Source organism: Natrix helvetica (assembly GCF_964273705.1).
Source record: "Natrix helvetica genome assembly, chromosome: 9".
Classification (NCBI taxonomy): domain Eukaryota; kingdom Metazoa; phylum Chordata; class Lepidosauria; order Squamata; family Natricidae; genus Natrix; species Natrix helvetica.
The window spans coordinates 3,306,428-3,323,642 of NC_138560.1; the positions used below are offsets into that span (position 1 = coordinate 3,306,428).

Sequence of the window (17,215 nt, forward strand, 5' to 3'; positions counted from 1 at the left end):
AAACACAACCCTGATGCGGCCCTCAATGAAACCGAGTTTGACACCCCTGATCTATGGAGTGGCGAGTTGGTGTCTGATGGAAAGCCACTTGAAGAGACCAGAAGCATTTGGAATGTGGATGTTACGTAAGCTGGGTTGACAAAATCAGAACTGAGGAGGGGATAAGCCACCTGGAAAAGCCAAGGGAAGTCATTAAAAAGTGGAAGTTAGAATATTTCGGACAGGTGATGCGACACCCGTAAAAATATGGCATCCTTCACTTAATCCTCCAGGGAAAGACTGAAGGCAAACGAGGTCCAGGCTTCAAAATCTAAGGGACTGATTGGTTTGGGCAAAACTCAGCAGCACTTTTGCGTGTGGTTGTTGATAAAAATAGGATCACCAACATGATGGCCAACATCCAGTGACAAGAAGAAGAAGAAGAAGAAGAAGAAGAAGAAGAAGAAGAAGAAGAAGAAGAAGAAGAAGAAGAAGAAGAAGAAGAAGAAGAAGAAGAAGAAGAAGAAGAAGAAGAAGAAGAAGAAGAGAAGGAGGAGGAGGAGGAGGAGGAGGAGGAGGAGGAGGAGGGGAAGGAGGGGAAGGAGGAGGAGAAGAAGAGGAAAAGGAGAAGAGGAAGAGGAGAGAGAGGAGGAGAAGAGGAGAAGAAGAAGACGAGGAGGAGGAGGAGAAGAAGAGGAAGAGGAGAAGGAGGAGAAGAAGAAGAGGAGGAAAAGGATGAGAAGAAGAGGAAGAGGAGGAAGAAAAGAGGAGAAGGAGAAGGAGAAGAAGAAAGCTACTTGGCTAGGGTGGATTCCGAAGATCGGTTCTTTGGTCTCCAGGGCAGCTTTTCACACTTCTCCGCGGTGGCTAACTTATTCCAGGGCCATTATATTCTCTCTTTATTGAAAGAAACAAGCCTTGTCATGGGTTATAAATCACTCAAAAGCAGGCTCCGGGTGGAATACAAACTCTTGTAGTAGGAAAGGTGTGCGGCGCCTTCAGCAATGAGTAATAATGGAGGTTGGGGAGGTGGGCAGGTGGGAGAACGTAATATGTTTGGATGACGATCCTTGCCATGATGTTAAAGGTTGTTGCAAGCATCTCCCTGTTCCAGCTGAGAAATGCAATGTTCTGTCTCATTCAGACAACCCCTGAGAAGCAGGTAACCTGTGTAAGGTTCTCGGGCATTTCTATCCCCTCAAGAGGACTAGAAACCTGTGGGCCATACAGAGGCCATGAGAGAGACATTTTCTGCTGTCACATGCCTGCATTTATCTTATTTTCCTGATGCCTAGGTGACAACCAGCAATGTTTTTATGAATACACGTAGGCCTCGACTTAGTTCATTTTACGACTGTTCAACGGTTGTTAACTTTCTCAGCAGCTTAGTGAACTGGCTGTTGGAAGAAATAATTAGGGCAGAGAACTGGTTGTTAAATTATTTGAATCCCACCATTGATCTAGTCCAAACCCTCCCCCCCACCCAAGCAGGAGACCCTACACCATTTCTGACAAACGGCATCCCAGTCTCTTCTTGAAAGCCTCCAGTGATGAAGCTCCCACAACTTCCAAAGGCAACTTCTGTTCCATTGGTTGATCGCTCTCACTGTCAGGAAATTCCTCCTTATTTCCAGGTTGAATCTCTCCTTGGTCAGTTTCCATCCATTATTCCTTGTCTGGCCATCAGGTGCTTTGGAAAATAGCTTGACCCCCTCCTCTCTATGGCAGCCCCTCCAATAGTGGAAGACTGCTATCCTGTCTCCCCTGGTCCTTTTCTTCACTAGACTAGCCATACCCAACAGAGGGACAGGCTTCCAGTATTTCCTTGAAATTGAAAATAAATCAGATCCTTTGATAGCTTTTTTTTATAGCCTATCACCTGGAAAAACTGTTTTCCCCTTCACTTGTGGAAGAAATGGAAAAGGTCCATTACGTTTCTTAAGATGTGCCGGAAAAATTGAGATCGGTAGCAGGAATGAATCTGACCTGAAGTCTTTTTTCCCCCCTTCAACCCGGAAGACTCAGACAGAAAGCAAGCAAGCAAGAAAAATCAATGCACAAAAATCCAATTTTCCCAATTAGGTTTTTGACATGCAAACGCAGCGCCCCCTGGAGGCGGTGCCGGAGAGTTAGCAGATCCGTCCTGGAAGTGATTTGCGCGGCGTAATTAAAGGTAGTAATTTTTGTGTAGATGCTGCTGGAGAAATTGTGCTGACGCCGTTGTCTGTGTTGTGGCTCTGCGGCAGCTGGGCTAACAAAGCAGGAGTCAGGGTGTGGGGGGGGGGAGGGAGAGAGGGTGTCATCCAGAAAATTGGAGAATCATCACAACAGGGGGACTGTTAAGGTTGAGAATGGCTGCGCCGCCGTTCATTCCAAGGAATGAAAGAGTCGGTGAGTTCCAGAGGGCCACTCTCGGAATCTCTTTTGAGGCTAGCTGCAAAACTCTGGAGTCAAGGAAGTCACAGGCCGCGAGGGCAGGTATCGTACCTGGGCCAGGTGTGCTGCTGAGTCAGCGCATCTCCCTGCCTTCGGCTGCCTTCTAAAGGCGAAGGTGGGTCAGGCCTGACCGCTGTTTGGATGGGTAGAGGGGGACCCTCAAAACTCCCAGGAAGTTGAAGATGGTGGAGATGTTCTGTTATGTGCAGTGGTTAAGGCATCGGGCCAGGAACTGGGAGGCTGTGCGTTCTAGTCTCGCCATAGGCATGAAAGCCAGATAGGTGAGTTTGGATCAATCACCAGGAGACTGAGAGCTCTAGTTCCGCCTTAGGCATAAAAGCCGGCTGGGTGACTTTGGGCCAATCACCAGGTGACTGGGAATTATAGAGCCGAGGTGGCGCAGTGGTTAGAGTTGCAGTGCTGCAGGCTACTTCTGCTGACTACTAGCTGCAGTTCGGCAGTTCAAATCTCCCCAGGCTCAAGCTCAACTCAGTCTTTCGTCCTTGCGAGGTGGGTCAAATGAAGACACCTAGATTGTTGGATCAAGAGGTTGATTTTGTAAACCGCTTAGAGAGGCTGGAAAGCACTGTGAAGCGGTATATAAGTCTAAATGCTGTTGCTATTGCTATAGTCTTGCCTTAGACATGAAAACTTCGTTGACTTTGGGCCAGTCACCAGGACACTGGGAGTTCTAGTCCTGACTTAGGCATGGAAGCTAGTTGGTTGACTTTGGGCCAATCACCAGGAGATGGCGAGTTCTAGTCCGATCCTAGGCATCAAAGTAGGCTGGGTGACTTTGGACCAGCCACATTCTCTCAGCCCTAGGAAGGAGGCAATGGCAAACCATTTCTGAAAAACCCTGCTAAGAAAACTGCAAGGATTTGTCCAGGGAGTCTCCGAGAATTAGACACAGTTGAACAGGAGAAAAAGGGGGAAAAAATAAAGAAGATATAATAGTCTGCCAAGAAAAATAGCATTAATTCTTCAGGAGCTGAGCCTGACTCAATAATTTTACCTTTATTGTTTTAAACACAAAAGGCTCTTTCTGAGCATTCATAATATCGTTTACCGAATGGAGATATGAGTAGGCTCAAGGTGTGTTTTCTAGCTCCCCATCAATGTGGAAAGTTAGCTAAGCATGTGGCATTTGAAAACGCGACTAAAGAATCAAAGTAAAATTTGCCATAGTAGCTTAATCTGCCTACGGGTAGTTATTTTGATTTGACAAGTATCAAGTTCCTAGGCCTTATGGTTGAAAAAAACCCAGCAGGCGTCTCTCTCTCCTCAGTTGAGTCGGTTCAGAAATACTTGTTTTTAAAAATCATTGGCATAAACCCCATTTTGTTTTTACCTCTTTTCCCCTGACAGTTCATTTCTCTCGCAAGGAAAGAACCCTCAGCTTAACAATTTTGCAAAAGGGGTCTTTCTTGCTAGCCCACTCCCCAAAATAATAATAATAAAAAAAACACTTATCTGAAACTCTGGGGTGAAAGTTCACAAGCACACATATCATACATTCTCACTACCCAGAACAGTATTTCTCAACTTTATCAACTTGAAGAGGACTTCAACTCCCAGAATTCCCCAGCCAGCTATGGCCAGTGGAGAATTGAAGTTGATTTGAATCAGAGTGGACTGTGTTGCCATTTTAAAGCATGCCAGCTGGGGAATTCTGGGAATGGAAGTCCTTCTATCTTAAACTTTGCTGGCTAGGGAATTCTGGGAGTTGAAGTCCATCTGTCTTAAACCTTGCTGGCTGGGGAATTCTGGGAGTTGAAGTCCACCCCTCTTCCACCTTTTTACCCTGAGGTAAAAACTGTTCTAGCCACAAACTTGAAAATGCGTCGAAAACTCAAAAGCTTCCTCTTTTATTTTTATTTATTTTATTTCATTTATTTAGTTTGTCACTCATGTACAAGATAACAGAAATAAGAATAAACATGAATAAGAACCCAGGAAATGGGGACAAATAAATGGGGACAGTTGGACAGGGACGTTAGCCATGCTGGCCCCTACTTTTCTTTACGAACATGTTGTAAAATCCAGGAAGGTTTGGGACAGAACAGAAAAGAAAAGAACAACAGAGTTGGAAAGGACCTCAGAGATCTTCTAGTCCAACCTCCTTCAGGCAGGAAACCCTATACCACTTCAGACAAATGGTTGTCCAATCTCTTCTTAAAAACTTCCAGCGTTGGAGAATTCACAACTTCTGGTGGCAGGCTGTTCCACTGGTTAATTGTTCTCACTGGCAGTAAATTTCTCCCTGATTTCCAGGTGGCTTCTCTCCTTGTTTACTTTCCATCCGTTGCTTCTTGTCCTGCCTTCTGGGGCTTGGAGAATAGCCTGACCCCCCTCTTCTTTGTGGGAACCCCTGGCATTTAATTAGGATATTTTACCAATTAAGAAATCCACCTAACAAAACCCATAAGCCCAGAGTCGACTGGGGTCAGAGCCAAAGGCTTCAAGTAACACCAGAAGGGTCATTTTTTTAACAGCATGTTTATCTGAACCAAGAAAAGTACCGGTTAATTGAGGGCCAGGAACTAAAAGCTGGGGAACAACGGGGTTTTACGAGCGCCCAAGGTGATTACACGCGATCACTGCCCAGGTAGGAAAAGATAAGGACAGATGGAAACCTCAATCTGTTACCTGTGTTTTTCTGAATCCAACCTGCCGTCCCCTTGGGAAGACGGACGTGCCTGAAATTCTGAATTTCATATTCATCGGATGCTGCTTCGCAGAGGCTGGGGGTGGGTGGGGGGCTGGTATCAGGATCCATGGGGGGAAGAGAGAGGCCCTGGTTTTAATGAGGTGGTGCTGATTTAAATTGTAAATGTCTTGGCCCCGAGCCTTAATTGTATTTCCCCCTCCCTCCCTCCCTCCCTTCCTTTCTTGATGTTGTTTTGTAAAACACCGAACATTTTGTTCTACAGTCTAGTGCAGCGAATGTATGAGTGATTTAGTGCAATTACATTCTGGGTTTTATTTTTATTTTTTTAAGTTTTTTTTTTAAATTTTGTTTTATAATCATCCTCATTCTTTTCCCCACAAGAACAACCCTGTGAAGTGGATTGGGTTGATTGAATAGGATAGAGTTGGAAGGGACCTTGGAGGACATCTAGTCCAACCCCCTTGCCCAAGCAGAAGACCGCACACCATTTCTGACAGATGGCAATCCAGTCTCTTCTTGAAAGCCTCCATGGATGAAGCTCCCACAACTTCCGAAGGCAACTTCTGTTCCATTGTTCTCACTCTCAGGAAATTTCTCCTTATTTCTAGGTTGAATCTCTCCTTGTTCAGTTTCCATCCATTGTTCCTTGCTGCCCTTCAGGTGCTTTGGAGAATAGCTTGACCCCCTTCCTCTCTGTGGCAGCCCTTCAAATATTGGAAGGCTGCTATCCTGTCTCCCCTGGTCTTTCTCTTCCCTAGACTAGCCATGCCCAGTTCCTACAACTGTTCATCGTGTGTTTTAGCCTCCAGTCCCCTAATCATCCTCATTGCTCTTCTCTGCATTTTTTCTAGAGTCTCAACATCTTTTTTATAATGTGGTGACCAAAACTGGATGCAGAATTCTAGTGAGAGAGGGAGGGAGGGAGAGAGAGACTGGCCTAATTATTATACTTAATAATAAGACGAAAAGTTGAAGGATGAACAATAAGATGCAATTCCTTCTGCATTAAAAGACCCCAATACTCCTGGTGTTGATTAAAAGTTACCTCCTTAAAGATTTCCACTTTTCTTTCCTGTCTGGCCTTAGGGTAGCTTCTGGATGCTTTGATAAATGACTCCCCCCCCCCCTCCTCTCATCTTCCACTTCAATCTTGCCCCTCTGCTTTCCTGCAGAGCAATTCCAAATCAGAAGAAAGAGTGGGGGGAAAAAACTGGAAGGGAAGAAAGAACGAACATGGGACATTTAAGCTCTCCCAGCCTGCGAAAAACCTCTGAAGGGTCAGAGACAAGGTGCTTTTGATTCTTCCTTAGGCCAGAATTTCTCAGCTTTTAAGACCGTTGGACTTTAAACTCCCAGAATTTCCCAGCCGGCGTGTTTTTGAAGTTCCTATGTCTTAAAATTGCTGAGGTTGAGAAAAAGGTTGTGTTAATCTTCTGGTTTCCTTCTGCAGACCCCACAGAAGTGTGTATTGTCAAAGGCTAGCTGTGAAAGACCATGCTAGGAAAAAATATTAAAAATAATCAGGAATGTGGTAACTATTTTTCCACCGGTTTGAATTCACAACGGCACCAAAAACAAGTGACTTTTGATCCCGCTGTTCACACTTATGACCGTTGCAGCATCCCTGTGGTCACTCAGAGACTTGGCAACTGATTCATATTTACGACGGTTGCAAGTGTCCCGGAGTCACGTGATTCCCCCCCCCCTTTTGCAGTTTTCCGACAAACAAAGCCAATGAGAAAGGCAGATTCATTTAACAACCTAACTTAACAGTTTTGCAGTCAATCATGTGGCAAGGAAGGTCGTAAAGTGGGGCCAACCTCGCTTAACAATGGCCTCACTTAGCCACAGAAATGTGTGATCATAAGTCGAGGAGTTCCTGCATTCGTTTTATCTTGCTTTGAGGATAGGGGAGCTGCTTTAAAATCCGTCGGCATCTTAATTCAACACTATTGACATGCAAAGCCTTAACTTGATGTTGCTTGCGAGCTTTAATGGGGCGAGAGATGCCAAACACCATCCCTGCTGAAGTAACAATCCAAATTGATTTGCTTGCTTTCCAATTTTTACAAAATAATCTTGTCGATGTTTGCGATTAGCTATTCCTCTGAATGGCTTCCTGCTGCTTTGTAAACTCCACACGAGATCATACATCAAGAGGATCTTGATTTCCCATCAGAATCAAGCACTCAGCTTCCCGTTCTTCTTCAACCATTAAAAAAAAAAACAACCACCACCAAACGATTTTCTACAGTAAATATACATTTTATTTTGGCATGGGTTTTTGTTTTTTTTAGGAGGCTTAAAATACATCCAACTCGGGAGTCTCTTGTCACCTGGAAACCGCTATTCCTGCAAGATGCAACAGCATTTGGGGATATTAAAAAAAGAAATCCCAATATTTTATGCATCCTGTTTTTTGAATTGTGCCAAAATGAAGGCACAGATCTACAAATCCATCGCCTTGGTGCCTCTGGAAGCTGCACCGATGGTTGCGTTAGGACAGCAAAAAAGCCACTGACATTTAAATGCCTAGGTTTTTTTGGATCAACTCCCACGTTTTTCTAAATAAAACTGAATCCGTGAGATAAAAATCCAAGCTTCTCTCTCTCTCTTCTCAGTGTCTGAAGTGTAAAAAAATCACAAGAACTCAGGAGCTGAAGACAAATTAAAATCGTTCTTCATGGATAGAGCCGCCACCACACAGTGGTTAGAGTGCAGTACTTCTGGCTACTTCTGCTGACTGCCAGCTGCCTATAGTTTGCCAGTTCAATCTTGACCGGCTCAAGGTTGACTTAGCCTTCCCTCCTTCCGAGGTGGGTCAAATGAGGACCCAGATTGTTGGGGGCAAGAGGCTGACTCCGTAAACCGCTTACAGAGGGCTGTAAGGCACTGTGAAGCAGTGTATAAGTCTGTGCTAAGTACTATCCATTCATCCATCCATCCATCCATCCATCCACTAATTATCTATCTATCTATCTATCTATCTATCTATCTATCTATCTATCATCTATCTATCTATCTATCTATCTATCATCTATCTATCTATCTATCTATCTATCTATCTATCTATCTATCATCATCTATCTATCGCCACGTTGGCACAGTGGTTAGAGTGCAGTACTGCAGGTTACTTCTGCTGACTGCCAGCTGCCTGCAATTTGGCAGTTCGAATCTCACACCAGACTCAAGTTTGATTCAGCCTTCCGTCCTTCTGAGGTGGGTAAAATGAGGACCCAGATGAGGCTGACGCTGTAAACTGCTTAAAAAGGGCTCTGAAGCACTGTGAAGGGGTATATAAGTCTAAGGGTTATTGGTATCTATCTATCTATCTACCTATCTATCATGTATCTAATCTATCTAGTGTTATGCTGGCTACTACTACTGATTGCCGTCTACTGCTGACATGGGGGGAGCGGAATTTGGTACCTTTCCATACAAATTCTACCTATATAAATATATATATTTCTATCTTCCTGCACTCTCCTTGGGGGAAAGCTTTTGAAATATAGATTGAAATTCATTTTTCTCTCTCTTTATCTCTATCACTATCGTACTATTTATCTATCTAGCTATATCTCTCTTTCTCTCTCTCTCATCTATCTAGCTATATGAATTTCAATTGTACATTTATTTGCGTGTGTTGCACACAAATTGCACCCAGGCCGGACTCCTTCTGGGAGTGAGAAGGGCAGCCTCAACATTTCACAAATAAACAGGCTGCAATCTGATTTCTCCTTCGCTCAGCCCAAGGAAGGAGGGAAATTACCCATGAAATGAAGAAAAAGGGGGGGTAGGGGAATGAAACAAGCTTAACCATAACTCCAAGGCCGCTCAGCCCCTGTATTTATACCCCACTTCTGGGCCACGCCCTCTCCCCCACGCACCAATCCGGAGGCGGGACGGGCGAGGCGTCTTGACTACCGCGGGGAGGCTCCGCCCCCTCCTCCTCCTCCTCCTCCTCCTCGCGCCCCGCTTTGCCCGTTGCTGCGCCGCCTGGACCTTTGCAAGCAACCCGGGCCGAAGCGGGTGCCGGGCGGGGCCAGACCCGGGTTTAGCCCGAGCCCCGCCGCTGCATCGAAGCCTGGTTTCTGCAACCGCCTTGGCTCCGCCCGCCAAGGGCCATGGCCGAAGTGCACGTCATTGGCCAGATCGTGGGAGCCAGTGGATTCCCCAGCAGCTCCTTGTTTTGCAAATGGGGGATCCACACAGGTGGGTGCGCGGGGGGGGGGGAAGGAGGCGGGGGGTCTCTCTGCGGGGGGGACACATGTGGGGGGGGAGCATCCTGGGGCAGTTGGGGGGGTCCCCGCTTGCAGCCCCTCCCCCCCAAGAAAGGGAGGGCTAGTTATTCAGTGGGGAAGGGAAATGCTCCATTCAGGGCAGGGTCTCTGCGAGATATCCTGGACTTGGATGGGAGGCCATGAGGAGAGGCCCCTTTGGGGAGCTGAAAGGCACCCCAAGAAATGAGATTGTATTGCCATCAAGCGATCCACAACTTGGTGAATGAAAGCAAGGGGGGGGGGGCTGGACTAGAAGACCTCCGAGGTCCCCTCCAATGCTGTTGAGTGAACTGTAATGCTGTAAGAATAAAAAAAAAGAGCAAATAAAACACACAACTTGTGTTGCGATCACGAGATCCACAACTTGATGAATGAAGGCAGCGGGTTGGACTAGAAGACCTCCGAGGTCCCCTCCAGTGCTGCAAGCAGGGCAGGGTCTGCGAGATATCCTGGACGGATGGGAGGCCACCAGGAAAGGCCCCTTTGGGGAGCTGAAAGGCACCCCAAGAAACGAGCCTCTTCACTCTTATTTATTTATTTTATTTATTTCTTAGATTTTTAGACCGCCCCTCTCCCAGAAAGGGACTCTTGTATGGCGATCACCAGATCTGCCGCTTGGTGAATGAAAGCCAGGGTGGGGGGCTGGACTAAAAGACCTCCGAGGTCCCCTCCAACTCTGTTATTCTTTAAAGGTTAAGAGTGCCAGAAGCCAAAGAAAAAGGAATGCATAGTTGGCTTGCTGGGATCCTTGGTGCTCTCTTTAACGACGGCTGGGTTCTTCTCTCAGGTGGAGCCTGGAAGCTGCTCTCGGGGCTTCGGGAAGGGCAGACGCAGGTCGACCACCCCCAGTTAGATGACGTGGCTTATTGGTGCCATCCCATCGATGTCCACTTTGCCACCAAGGGCTTGCAAGGTAAGGAGGAGGAAGAGGGAGGAGAGATGGACGTGGTTGATAGCTGTGAATGGCATCCTGGTTACCCTGACTACTGGAGAGCCAGTTTGGTCTAGGGATCAAGGCGCCAAGCTAGAAACCAGGAGACTGGGAGTTCTAGTCCCACTTTTAAGACAGGAGAGCCAGTCCTTGGGTCAGTCCTTCCCCCTCAGCCCAACCTACTTTACAGGGCTGTTGTTGTGAGGAAAATAGGAGGAGGAAGGTGTGTGGGATCTGTTTGCTGCCTTGAATTATTTGTAAAAAAATAACAAAAGCGGGATACAAATATATATTTTTTTAAAAATCCCGATGGCATCACCTAAGTGTGGGATCCTTGGTGCTCTTTTTAAGTAGATGGCTTCAGAAAAAGTTCAAACAGAGGGTATATAGAAAGCTTTCCCTTCCCTTTGGAATTCAAAGGTAGACTGCGCTGGCACAGAGAGGGCCCCCCCTTTTTTTTTCTCCCCTTCCAGGGCCCTTCCATCATTCCGTTATTAATTCCACCCATCCGGGTAGCAACGGATTCCCTGAAGTTAGTAGCGCCCGTTTGTAATGATTTTATTTATTAGGTGCTTAATACGAAGCGCGGCAGAGGCGAAAAATAAAACAACCGATGCAATAAATATTGCAAGGGATTATAAATCAGGAGGCAAGTAGCTTTCCAAATTAAGTTTCTCAGCTTGAGCAGCGCCAAAGCTGTTTGTCTTCCGGGGAGTTTGATTTTGAAGCTGTTTGTCGGCACAAGGCAGGTTTAAAAGGGGGGGGGGGGCAGGCCTTCCCTTGGGAAAAAAATGACCTTTTTGACACCTTCCTTCCAACTCTGCTATTAACCACCTATTTTTCTTCCTAGTTGAATGGACAATGCACAATTATTAAAACTGGCCTCTAGGGTTCCCTTTATTTGTGGGGGACGTCCTGCTTGAGGAAGGGGATAGATTTTGTGCCAGATCCGAGCCAGTGATTCAAAAACCAAAATTGGTCCTAATTATGAAAGAGGAACTGGACTAGAAATGGGAAAGGGAGAGGACGGGACGGGTCCAAGGAAATTTGGCTGAATAGATGGAAGAAGCAGAAGGATTTGGCTGTTCAGTGCTGCTGAATGGCCCGTGGATTGCGGTCATTGTTGGTCAACTTTAGCAACTTTAAGACGTGTGGACTACAACTCCCAGACTTCCCCAGCCAGCATGGAGCTTTCCTTCCTTCCTTCCTCTTCCTTTTTTCTTTCTTTTCCTCCCTCCCTTCCTTTTCTTTCTTTCCCTCCCTTCCTTCTTCCTTGCTACCCTCCATTCTTTCTTTCTTCCCTCCTTCCTTCCTTCCTTCCTTGAATTTCTACACCACCCATCTCACCAATTGGCAATTGTCAGCAACTTACAATATAATAAAAGTTCAAGCGAGCTTTAAAAAGCCATTAAAATCAGAATTTTAAAAAAACTAAATTCGAAACCAACGAGCAGTCTTGTTTTTCTCTTTCCCCGCCAGGTTGGCCCAAGCTCCATGTCCAGGTGTGGCACCAGGATGCTTTTGGGCGCACCGAACTGTACGGCTACGGCTTCTGCCACGTGCCCTCCAGCCCCGGCTTCCACCAGCTGGACTGCGTCACCTGGCGCCCGCTGGGCTCTTGGCAGGAGCAGCTGTCCCAGTGTTTTGTGGGAGGGGGCCCGCAGCTCATCAGCAGCGACCTGATCTACACGGGGGCCGACCGCTACCGCCTGCAGACCTGCGCCATGGGCACCGTGCACTTCCAGCTGGCTGTGCTACTCCGTAACTTCGACCGCTATGGGGTGGAATGCTGAGAGCTGAGGACGGAGGCCCTTCGCTGGGCTTGGAGGTGGAAGATGGGTCCTGTGATGCTCCAGGGCACAGCACGGAGAGAACACAAACAGCTGGCTGTTCAAACCGCCCCTTTATTGCTCCAAATTTTCCCAAACTCGTTTTTGGCAAGTCCCAGAACAGAATGGTAACAAATCCCCAACACAAACCTCGAGCAGCCTCTGGCTGCAATTAGCCTAGCACTGTCTGCACGGCAAGAAATCCCAAATGTATTTGGCAAAACAAGAACAAATCAAGGAATTCAGGGAGCAAAAGATCCAGGTAGTTAGTCCAGAACTCCAAAAGGAGTGCAAGAACTCCCAACAAATGCCCCTCCCCACAGCGTCTCCTTAAGTCTCATTCCCCAGGTGTGCCTTGTGAAGGTGGGTGGGGCACACTCCTCCCGAGTAGCCTGCTCAGTCTGTGCAGATCACACCTTCTCTGCACTCTCCGAGCTCTTGGATCAGGAGGAGGTGGTTCTTGCTCCTCGCCTGAGCTCTGCCTCTCCTGTTCATCCTGCCTCTGCAGACCTTACTTCTTCCAAAAAGCCTTGCTTGGACTGACTCTGCCCTTCCCTTCCCCAGTTTCCTCCAAGGCCAACGGAGCTGCCCTTTTAATCGCTGTCAGACCTTGTTCCAGCTTGATGGGTGGCTTGACAGGTCTGTGAATCCCCAAAGTTCAGGAATCGGAAGGACTTGGGGCGAAAGGGAGGCTGCCCTCTCCCCCACCTGCTCTGGGAAGGAAGACCCCCACCCCCCTGTTTGACCTGTGAGAATCACAAGCCATAACTCCGAACTTTGAGCTCTGTTTTTGCAACCCAAGCTGCGATTCGTTGTTGGGCCCCGGGCTCGTTTTTCTTGTTCCTGATTTCTCTTCCTAGGGGCAGTTTTCAACTGTGGTGATGGTGCTTCTTTCAATCCCATTTGGTTCAGTTTTCTTACATGGAGTTTTTGGTGCTTGTTCTTCTGTTTTCTCAAGGAGGAAAAAAAAATCTATTTTCTCATGAACTTTTAATTGGTTTTCTGTGTGTGTTTGTTTAAAAAAAAAACAACGCTCCTAATGAAAATGCCAGCAGTTACTCTGTAATCAGTGATCCTGGGCCTGCTTTGGTGCTGTAGGATAGAAGGAGGGGTGCAATTTTTATTTTTATTTTTTCAAATTTGGCAGCTTTAAGGTCTGTGGACTTTCAATTCCCAGAATTCCATTAGCTGGCTGGGGAATTCTGGGAACTGCAGTCCAGACCTCTTCAAGGAGATGAGTTTTGAAGTGTGGTCACAAAGCTTACCTTTTTATTTGGGAGTAGTGAAAATTACCAGATTTAATAGCCTAAATTTGGTCCTATCTGAGATACTAAGAGAGTTGTAATTCTGGCTGTGGCCAGCAGAGGTCACCAAAGCTGTAGTTTTGACAAAACAATATATATATATATACAACAATATAAAATATATAAACACACATACATGCATACATATATATAGCCAGAATTATAATTTCTTATGCTAAAACAGCTTGCAGCTCGGTATTAAATCTGGTAATTCTCATTTATCCAAGACAAAGAGATAAGCCAAACATTTCTTCCCCCTTTCTTCTCAAATTTCTAACCTGCCCTGACCTCAAAAGAACAGGGGCAGCTTCACAAGACAAAAACCGCAACACGCTGCATAAAACAATAACACAATATCATATATAAAAACAAGCGGCGTGAGGAGGGAACCACAAAACATCAAGTACTCCGTCCCTCGCCACTAAAGAGAGACCGATCCAACCAACAGACTATAATTCCAAGTTTCCAAGGGGGAAATAAGCAGGTTTTTAAAGATGGCATAAAGTTCGATTAAATGGAGGACGTTGCTTTAAAAAGAAAATGGGAGTTGGGGTTTTGACAGTAAAATCACTGCCCATGTGGGGCCCAACCAGTAACCCAAAACTGGTCACAAGTTTTATTTCTATCCAGCCTGTTATAAACAGCTGCGCCCACCTCACAGGGCTGTTGTGAGGAAAATGGGGGGGAAGGAATATTGGATGTGTTCGCCATCTTAAAATCCTATATGAAAGAAGGGATAAAAATCTAAAATTGGGGCACAACCATCAACCCCAAAACCGGTTACACATTTTATTTCTATTCTGTCTGTTATAAACAGCCCGGCCTACCTCACAAGGTGGTTGTGAGGAAAATGGGAAGGAATATTGGATGTGTTCACCACCTTAAAAGATACATATGAAAGAAGGGATAAAAATCTAAATGTTAGGTCCGAACATCAACCCAAAAACCGGTTGTACTTTTCATTTTATTTCTGTTCTGTCTGTTATAAACCGCCCGGCCCACCTCACAGGGTTGTTGTGAGGAAAATAGAGGGAAGGAACATTAGATATGTCCGCCACCTTAAAGATATATGGAACAAGGGATAAAAATCTAAAGGTTAGGCCCAACCATCAACCCAAAAACCAATTATAAGTTTTCTTTTATTTCTATTCTGTCTGTTATAAACCGCCCGGCCCACCTCACAGGGTTGTTGTGAGGAAAATAGGGGGGGAAGGAATATTGGGTGTGTTTTGCCACCTTAAAATCATAAATGAAAGAAGGGATAAAAATCTAAAGTGCAATTTCAATTTCCAGCAGGGTTTTCCCAATCTTGGCCATTTTCAAGAGGTATGGACTCCAACCCCCAGAGTTGAAGTCCATGCCTCTTCAAAGTGGTCAAGATTGGGAAAACCCTGCCTTTGCAAATCTGCGATCGTTGAAAACGTTAAAAAGATTGGCGGTCCAGTTCCTTCTGTCGTCATGGTGACCGGGAATGAAGAGTTGCTGAATGGGGCCGTCGCTAAACGAGGACCTCCCACTTGGCCATAAAAGCGTGCTTCCAATTTTGCCTCCAGCTCTTTTCGGCCGCTTGTACGGATACGGGAAATTGCTACCTGTTACCGCCTCCTTTTCATCTTTACCCAAAAGGCAGGTTTTTAATCAGCCCGACTCTCGATGGAATCTCCCGCTGGGAAAATTTCACAAAGAAGGGAAGAGATTTTCGGGGCAGGACGATTGTAGGAAAGCATATTCCATCATTGCTATATTGGTTTTGTTATTGTGTGTGTGTGTGTGTATTACAAAGAAATCCACCCATCACCAGCGGCTGAGTTAATACAAGGGGTAAGTAAACCTGACCAGTTCCGGAAAAGACAAAAATGGTACAGATAGTTCTCAACTTACGACACTTCACTTAGTGACTGAAGTTACGGCGACACTGGAAATAGTGACATGACCGTTTTTCACACGTACGACTGTTGCAGTGTCCCAGGGGGTCGCGTGATCCCCTTTTGCGACAAGCATGGGGGAAGCCAGGTTCGCTTAACAACCGTGTGGCTAACTTAACGACTAGAGTGATTCACTTAACAGCGGCAAAAAAAGACATACAGATGGGTCAAAATTCACTCAACCACTGTCTCGCTTAGCAACAGAAATGTCGGGCTCAATTGTGGTCTTAAGTCGAGGACCACCTGCGTCCCTTGAGAAAGGGACGGAGAAAGAATTAATATATATTATTGTATTGTATTCTATTCTATATTTATTCTATTCTATATTTATTCTATATTCTATATTTATTCTATATTCTATATTTATTATATATTATATTATTATTATATATTATATTTATAAATAATATAATTATAGTATAGCATGTTGCAGAATAGAATAGAAAAGAAAATAATAAGAGTAGAGCAGAACAGACTAGAATAGGAGTTGTAGGGGACCTTTGAGGTCTTCTAGTCTAACCCCCTGCTCGGCAAGAAACCCTAGGCTATTTCAGACAAATGCTCGTCCAATCTTCCTCAGCTAGTTACCCTGCAACACGCAGGGTAAATCTGCAGCCCAAAATTGGCTCTCACCACGGGGAACATGGTTGGGATGCATTCGGGGTGTAACTCAACCCCAAAGCCCCCCCCTTCCCCACCCTCCCTGACGCAGCTGCTCCGAAATAGCTCCAGCCACGGCCAGAAGGGCCCCCTTGCTAGGCATGTGGCGATCCATCTTCTATTGCAGGGGTGTCCAAACTTGGGAACTTTAAGACTTGTGGACTTCAACTCCCAGAATTCCCCAGCCAGGCTGGGGAATTCTGGGAGTTGAAGTCCACAAGTCTTAAAGTTCCCAAGTTTGGACACCCCTGTTCTATTGGGATATGCGGAATGGAGGGGTGGGGAGGGGAATGAATTGAGTGTCCGGTGAAGCTCTCAAAGAAAGACGCGGCTTGAAATATCTGGTGACAGGGAGAAGCTGCGAAACTGACCCGGGGACTTGGACCGTAGCCAGGAAACTCAGTTTGAACTGAGAATCGATAGAGCTTTTTTTTCGCCCGTGTCGTGATTGGTAAAAAAATGGTTCGAAAGCAGCATTGGGGTTGTTGTTTTTTTAAGCTCTGTTCCTCTCTGCCTTGGCATGGAAGGTGGCCCTGGGCCTGGCGCCAATGGCCATTCAACACATATCCTACCCACACCTGGCTTGTTGTCAGCTTCCGTGGCAAAGCCCAGAGGAAGAGGCTCTGCCACTTTCCACCATGAAGGTACGGCGAGAGGTCAGTCTGAAAATACAAGATGCAGAATCACAGAGTCGGCAGGCACCTTAGAGGCCTTCTAGTCCAGCCCCTGCTCAATTGGAGACCCTGTACATTGTCAGACAGGTGGCTACCAATCTCATCCTCCAGTGATAGAGCCCCTACAATTTCTGAAGGCACACCGCCGTTCCGTTGATTACATGATCAGGGATTATAGAATAAGAAAGTTGGAAGGGACCTTGGAGGTCTTCTAGTCCAACCCCCTTTGAATAGGAGATCCTCTGCCGTTCAGGACAAATGACTGAGCTTTTCTTTCTTTCTCTTTCTCTTTCTCTTTCTTTCTTTCTTTCTTTCTTTCTTTCTTTCTTCCTTCCTTCCTTTCTGTTTCTCCATTCTCCCTCTTTTTCTTTCATTCTTTTTCTCCCTCTTTCTTTCATTCTTTTCTTTCTCCCTCTTTTTCTTTCATTCCTTTTCTCTTTCTCTCACCCTTCCTTCCCTTCTTTTCTTTCTTTCTCCCACTCTTTCTCCCTTCTTGTTTTCTTTTCTTTTTTCTTTTTCTTCCTTT

General features: G+C 45.9%; 1 protein-coding gene across 1 annotated transcript; it reads left to right on the plus strand.

Moving 5' to 3' along the window:
- Positions 1–9,062: 9,062 nt before the first annotated feature.
- B9D2 (B9 domain containing 2) lies at positions 9,063–13,123 on the plus strand. The gene is made up of 3 exons (XM_081961489.1): positions 9,063–9,298; positions 10,154–10,279; positions 11,777–13,123. Exons 1-3 carry the CDS (start codon positions 9,211–9,213, stop codon positions 12,088–12,090), a joined length of 528 nt encoding a protein of 175 aa, XP_081817615.1. The 5' UTR covers positions 9,063–9,210; the 3' UTR covers positions 12,091–13,123.
- Positions 13,124–17,215: the final 4,092 nt, after the last annotated feature.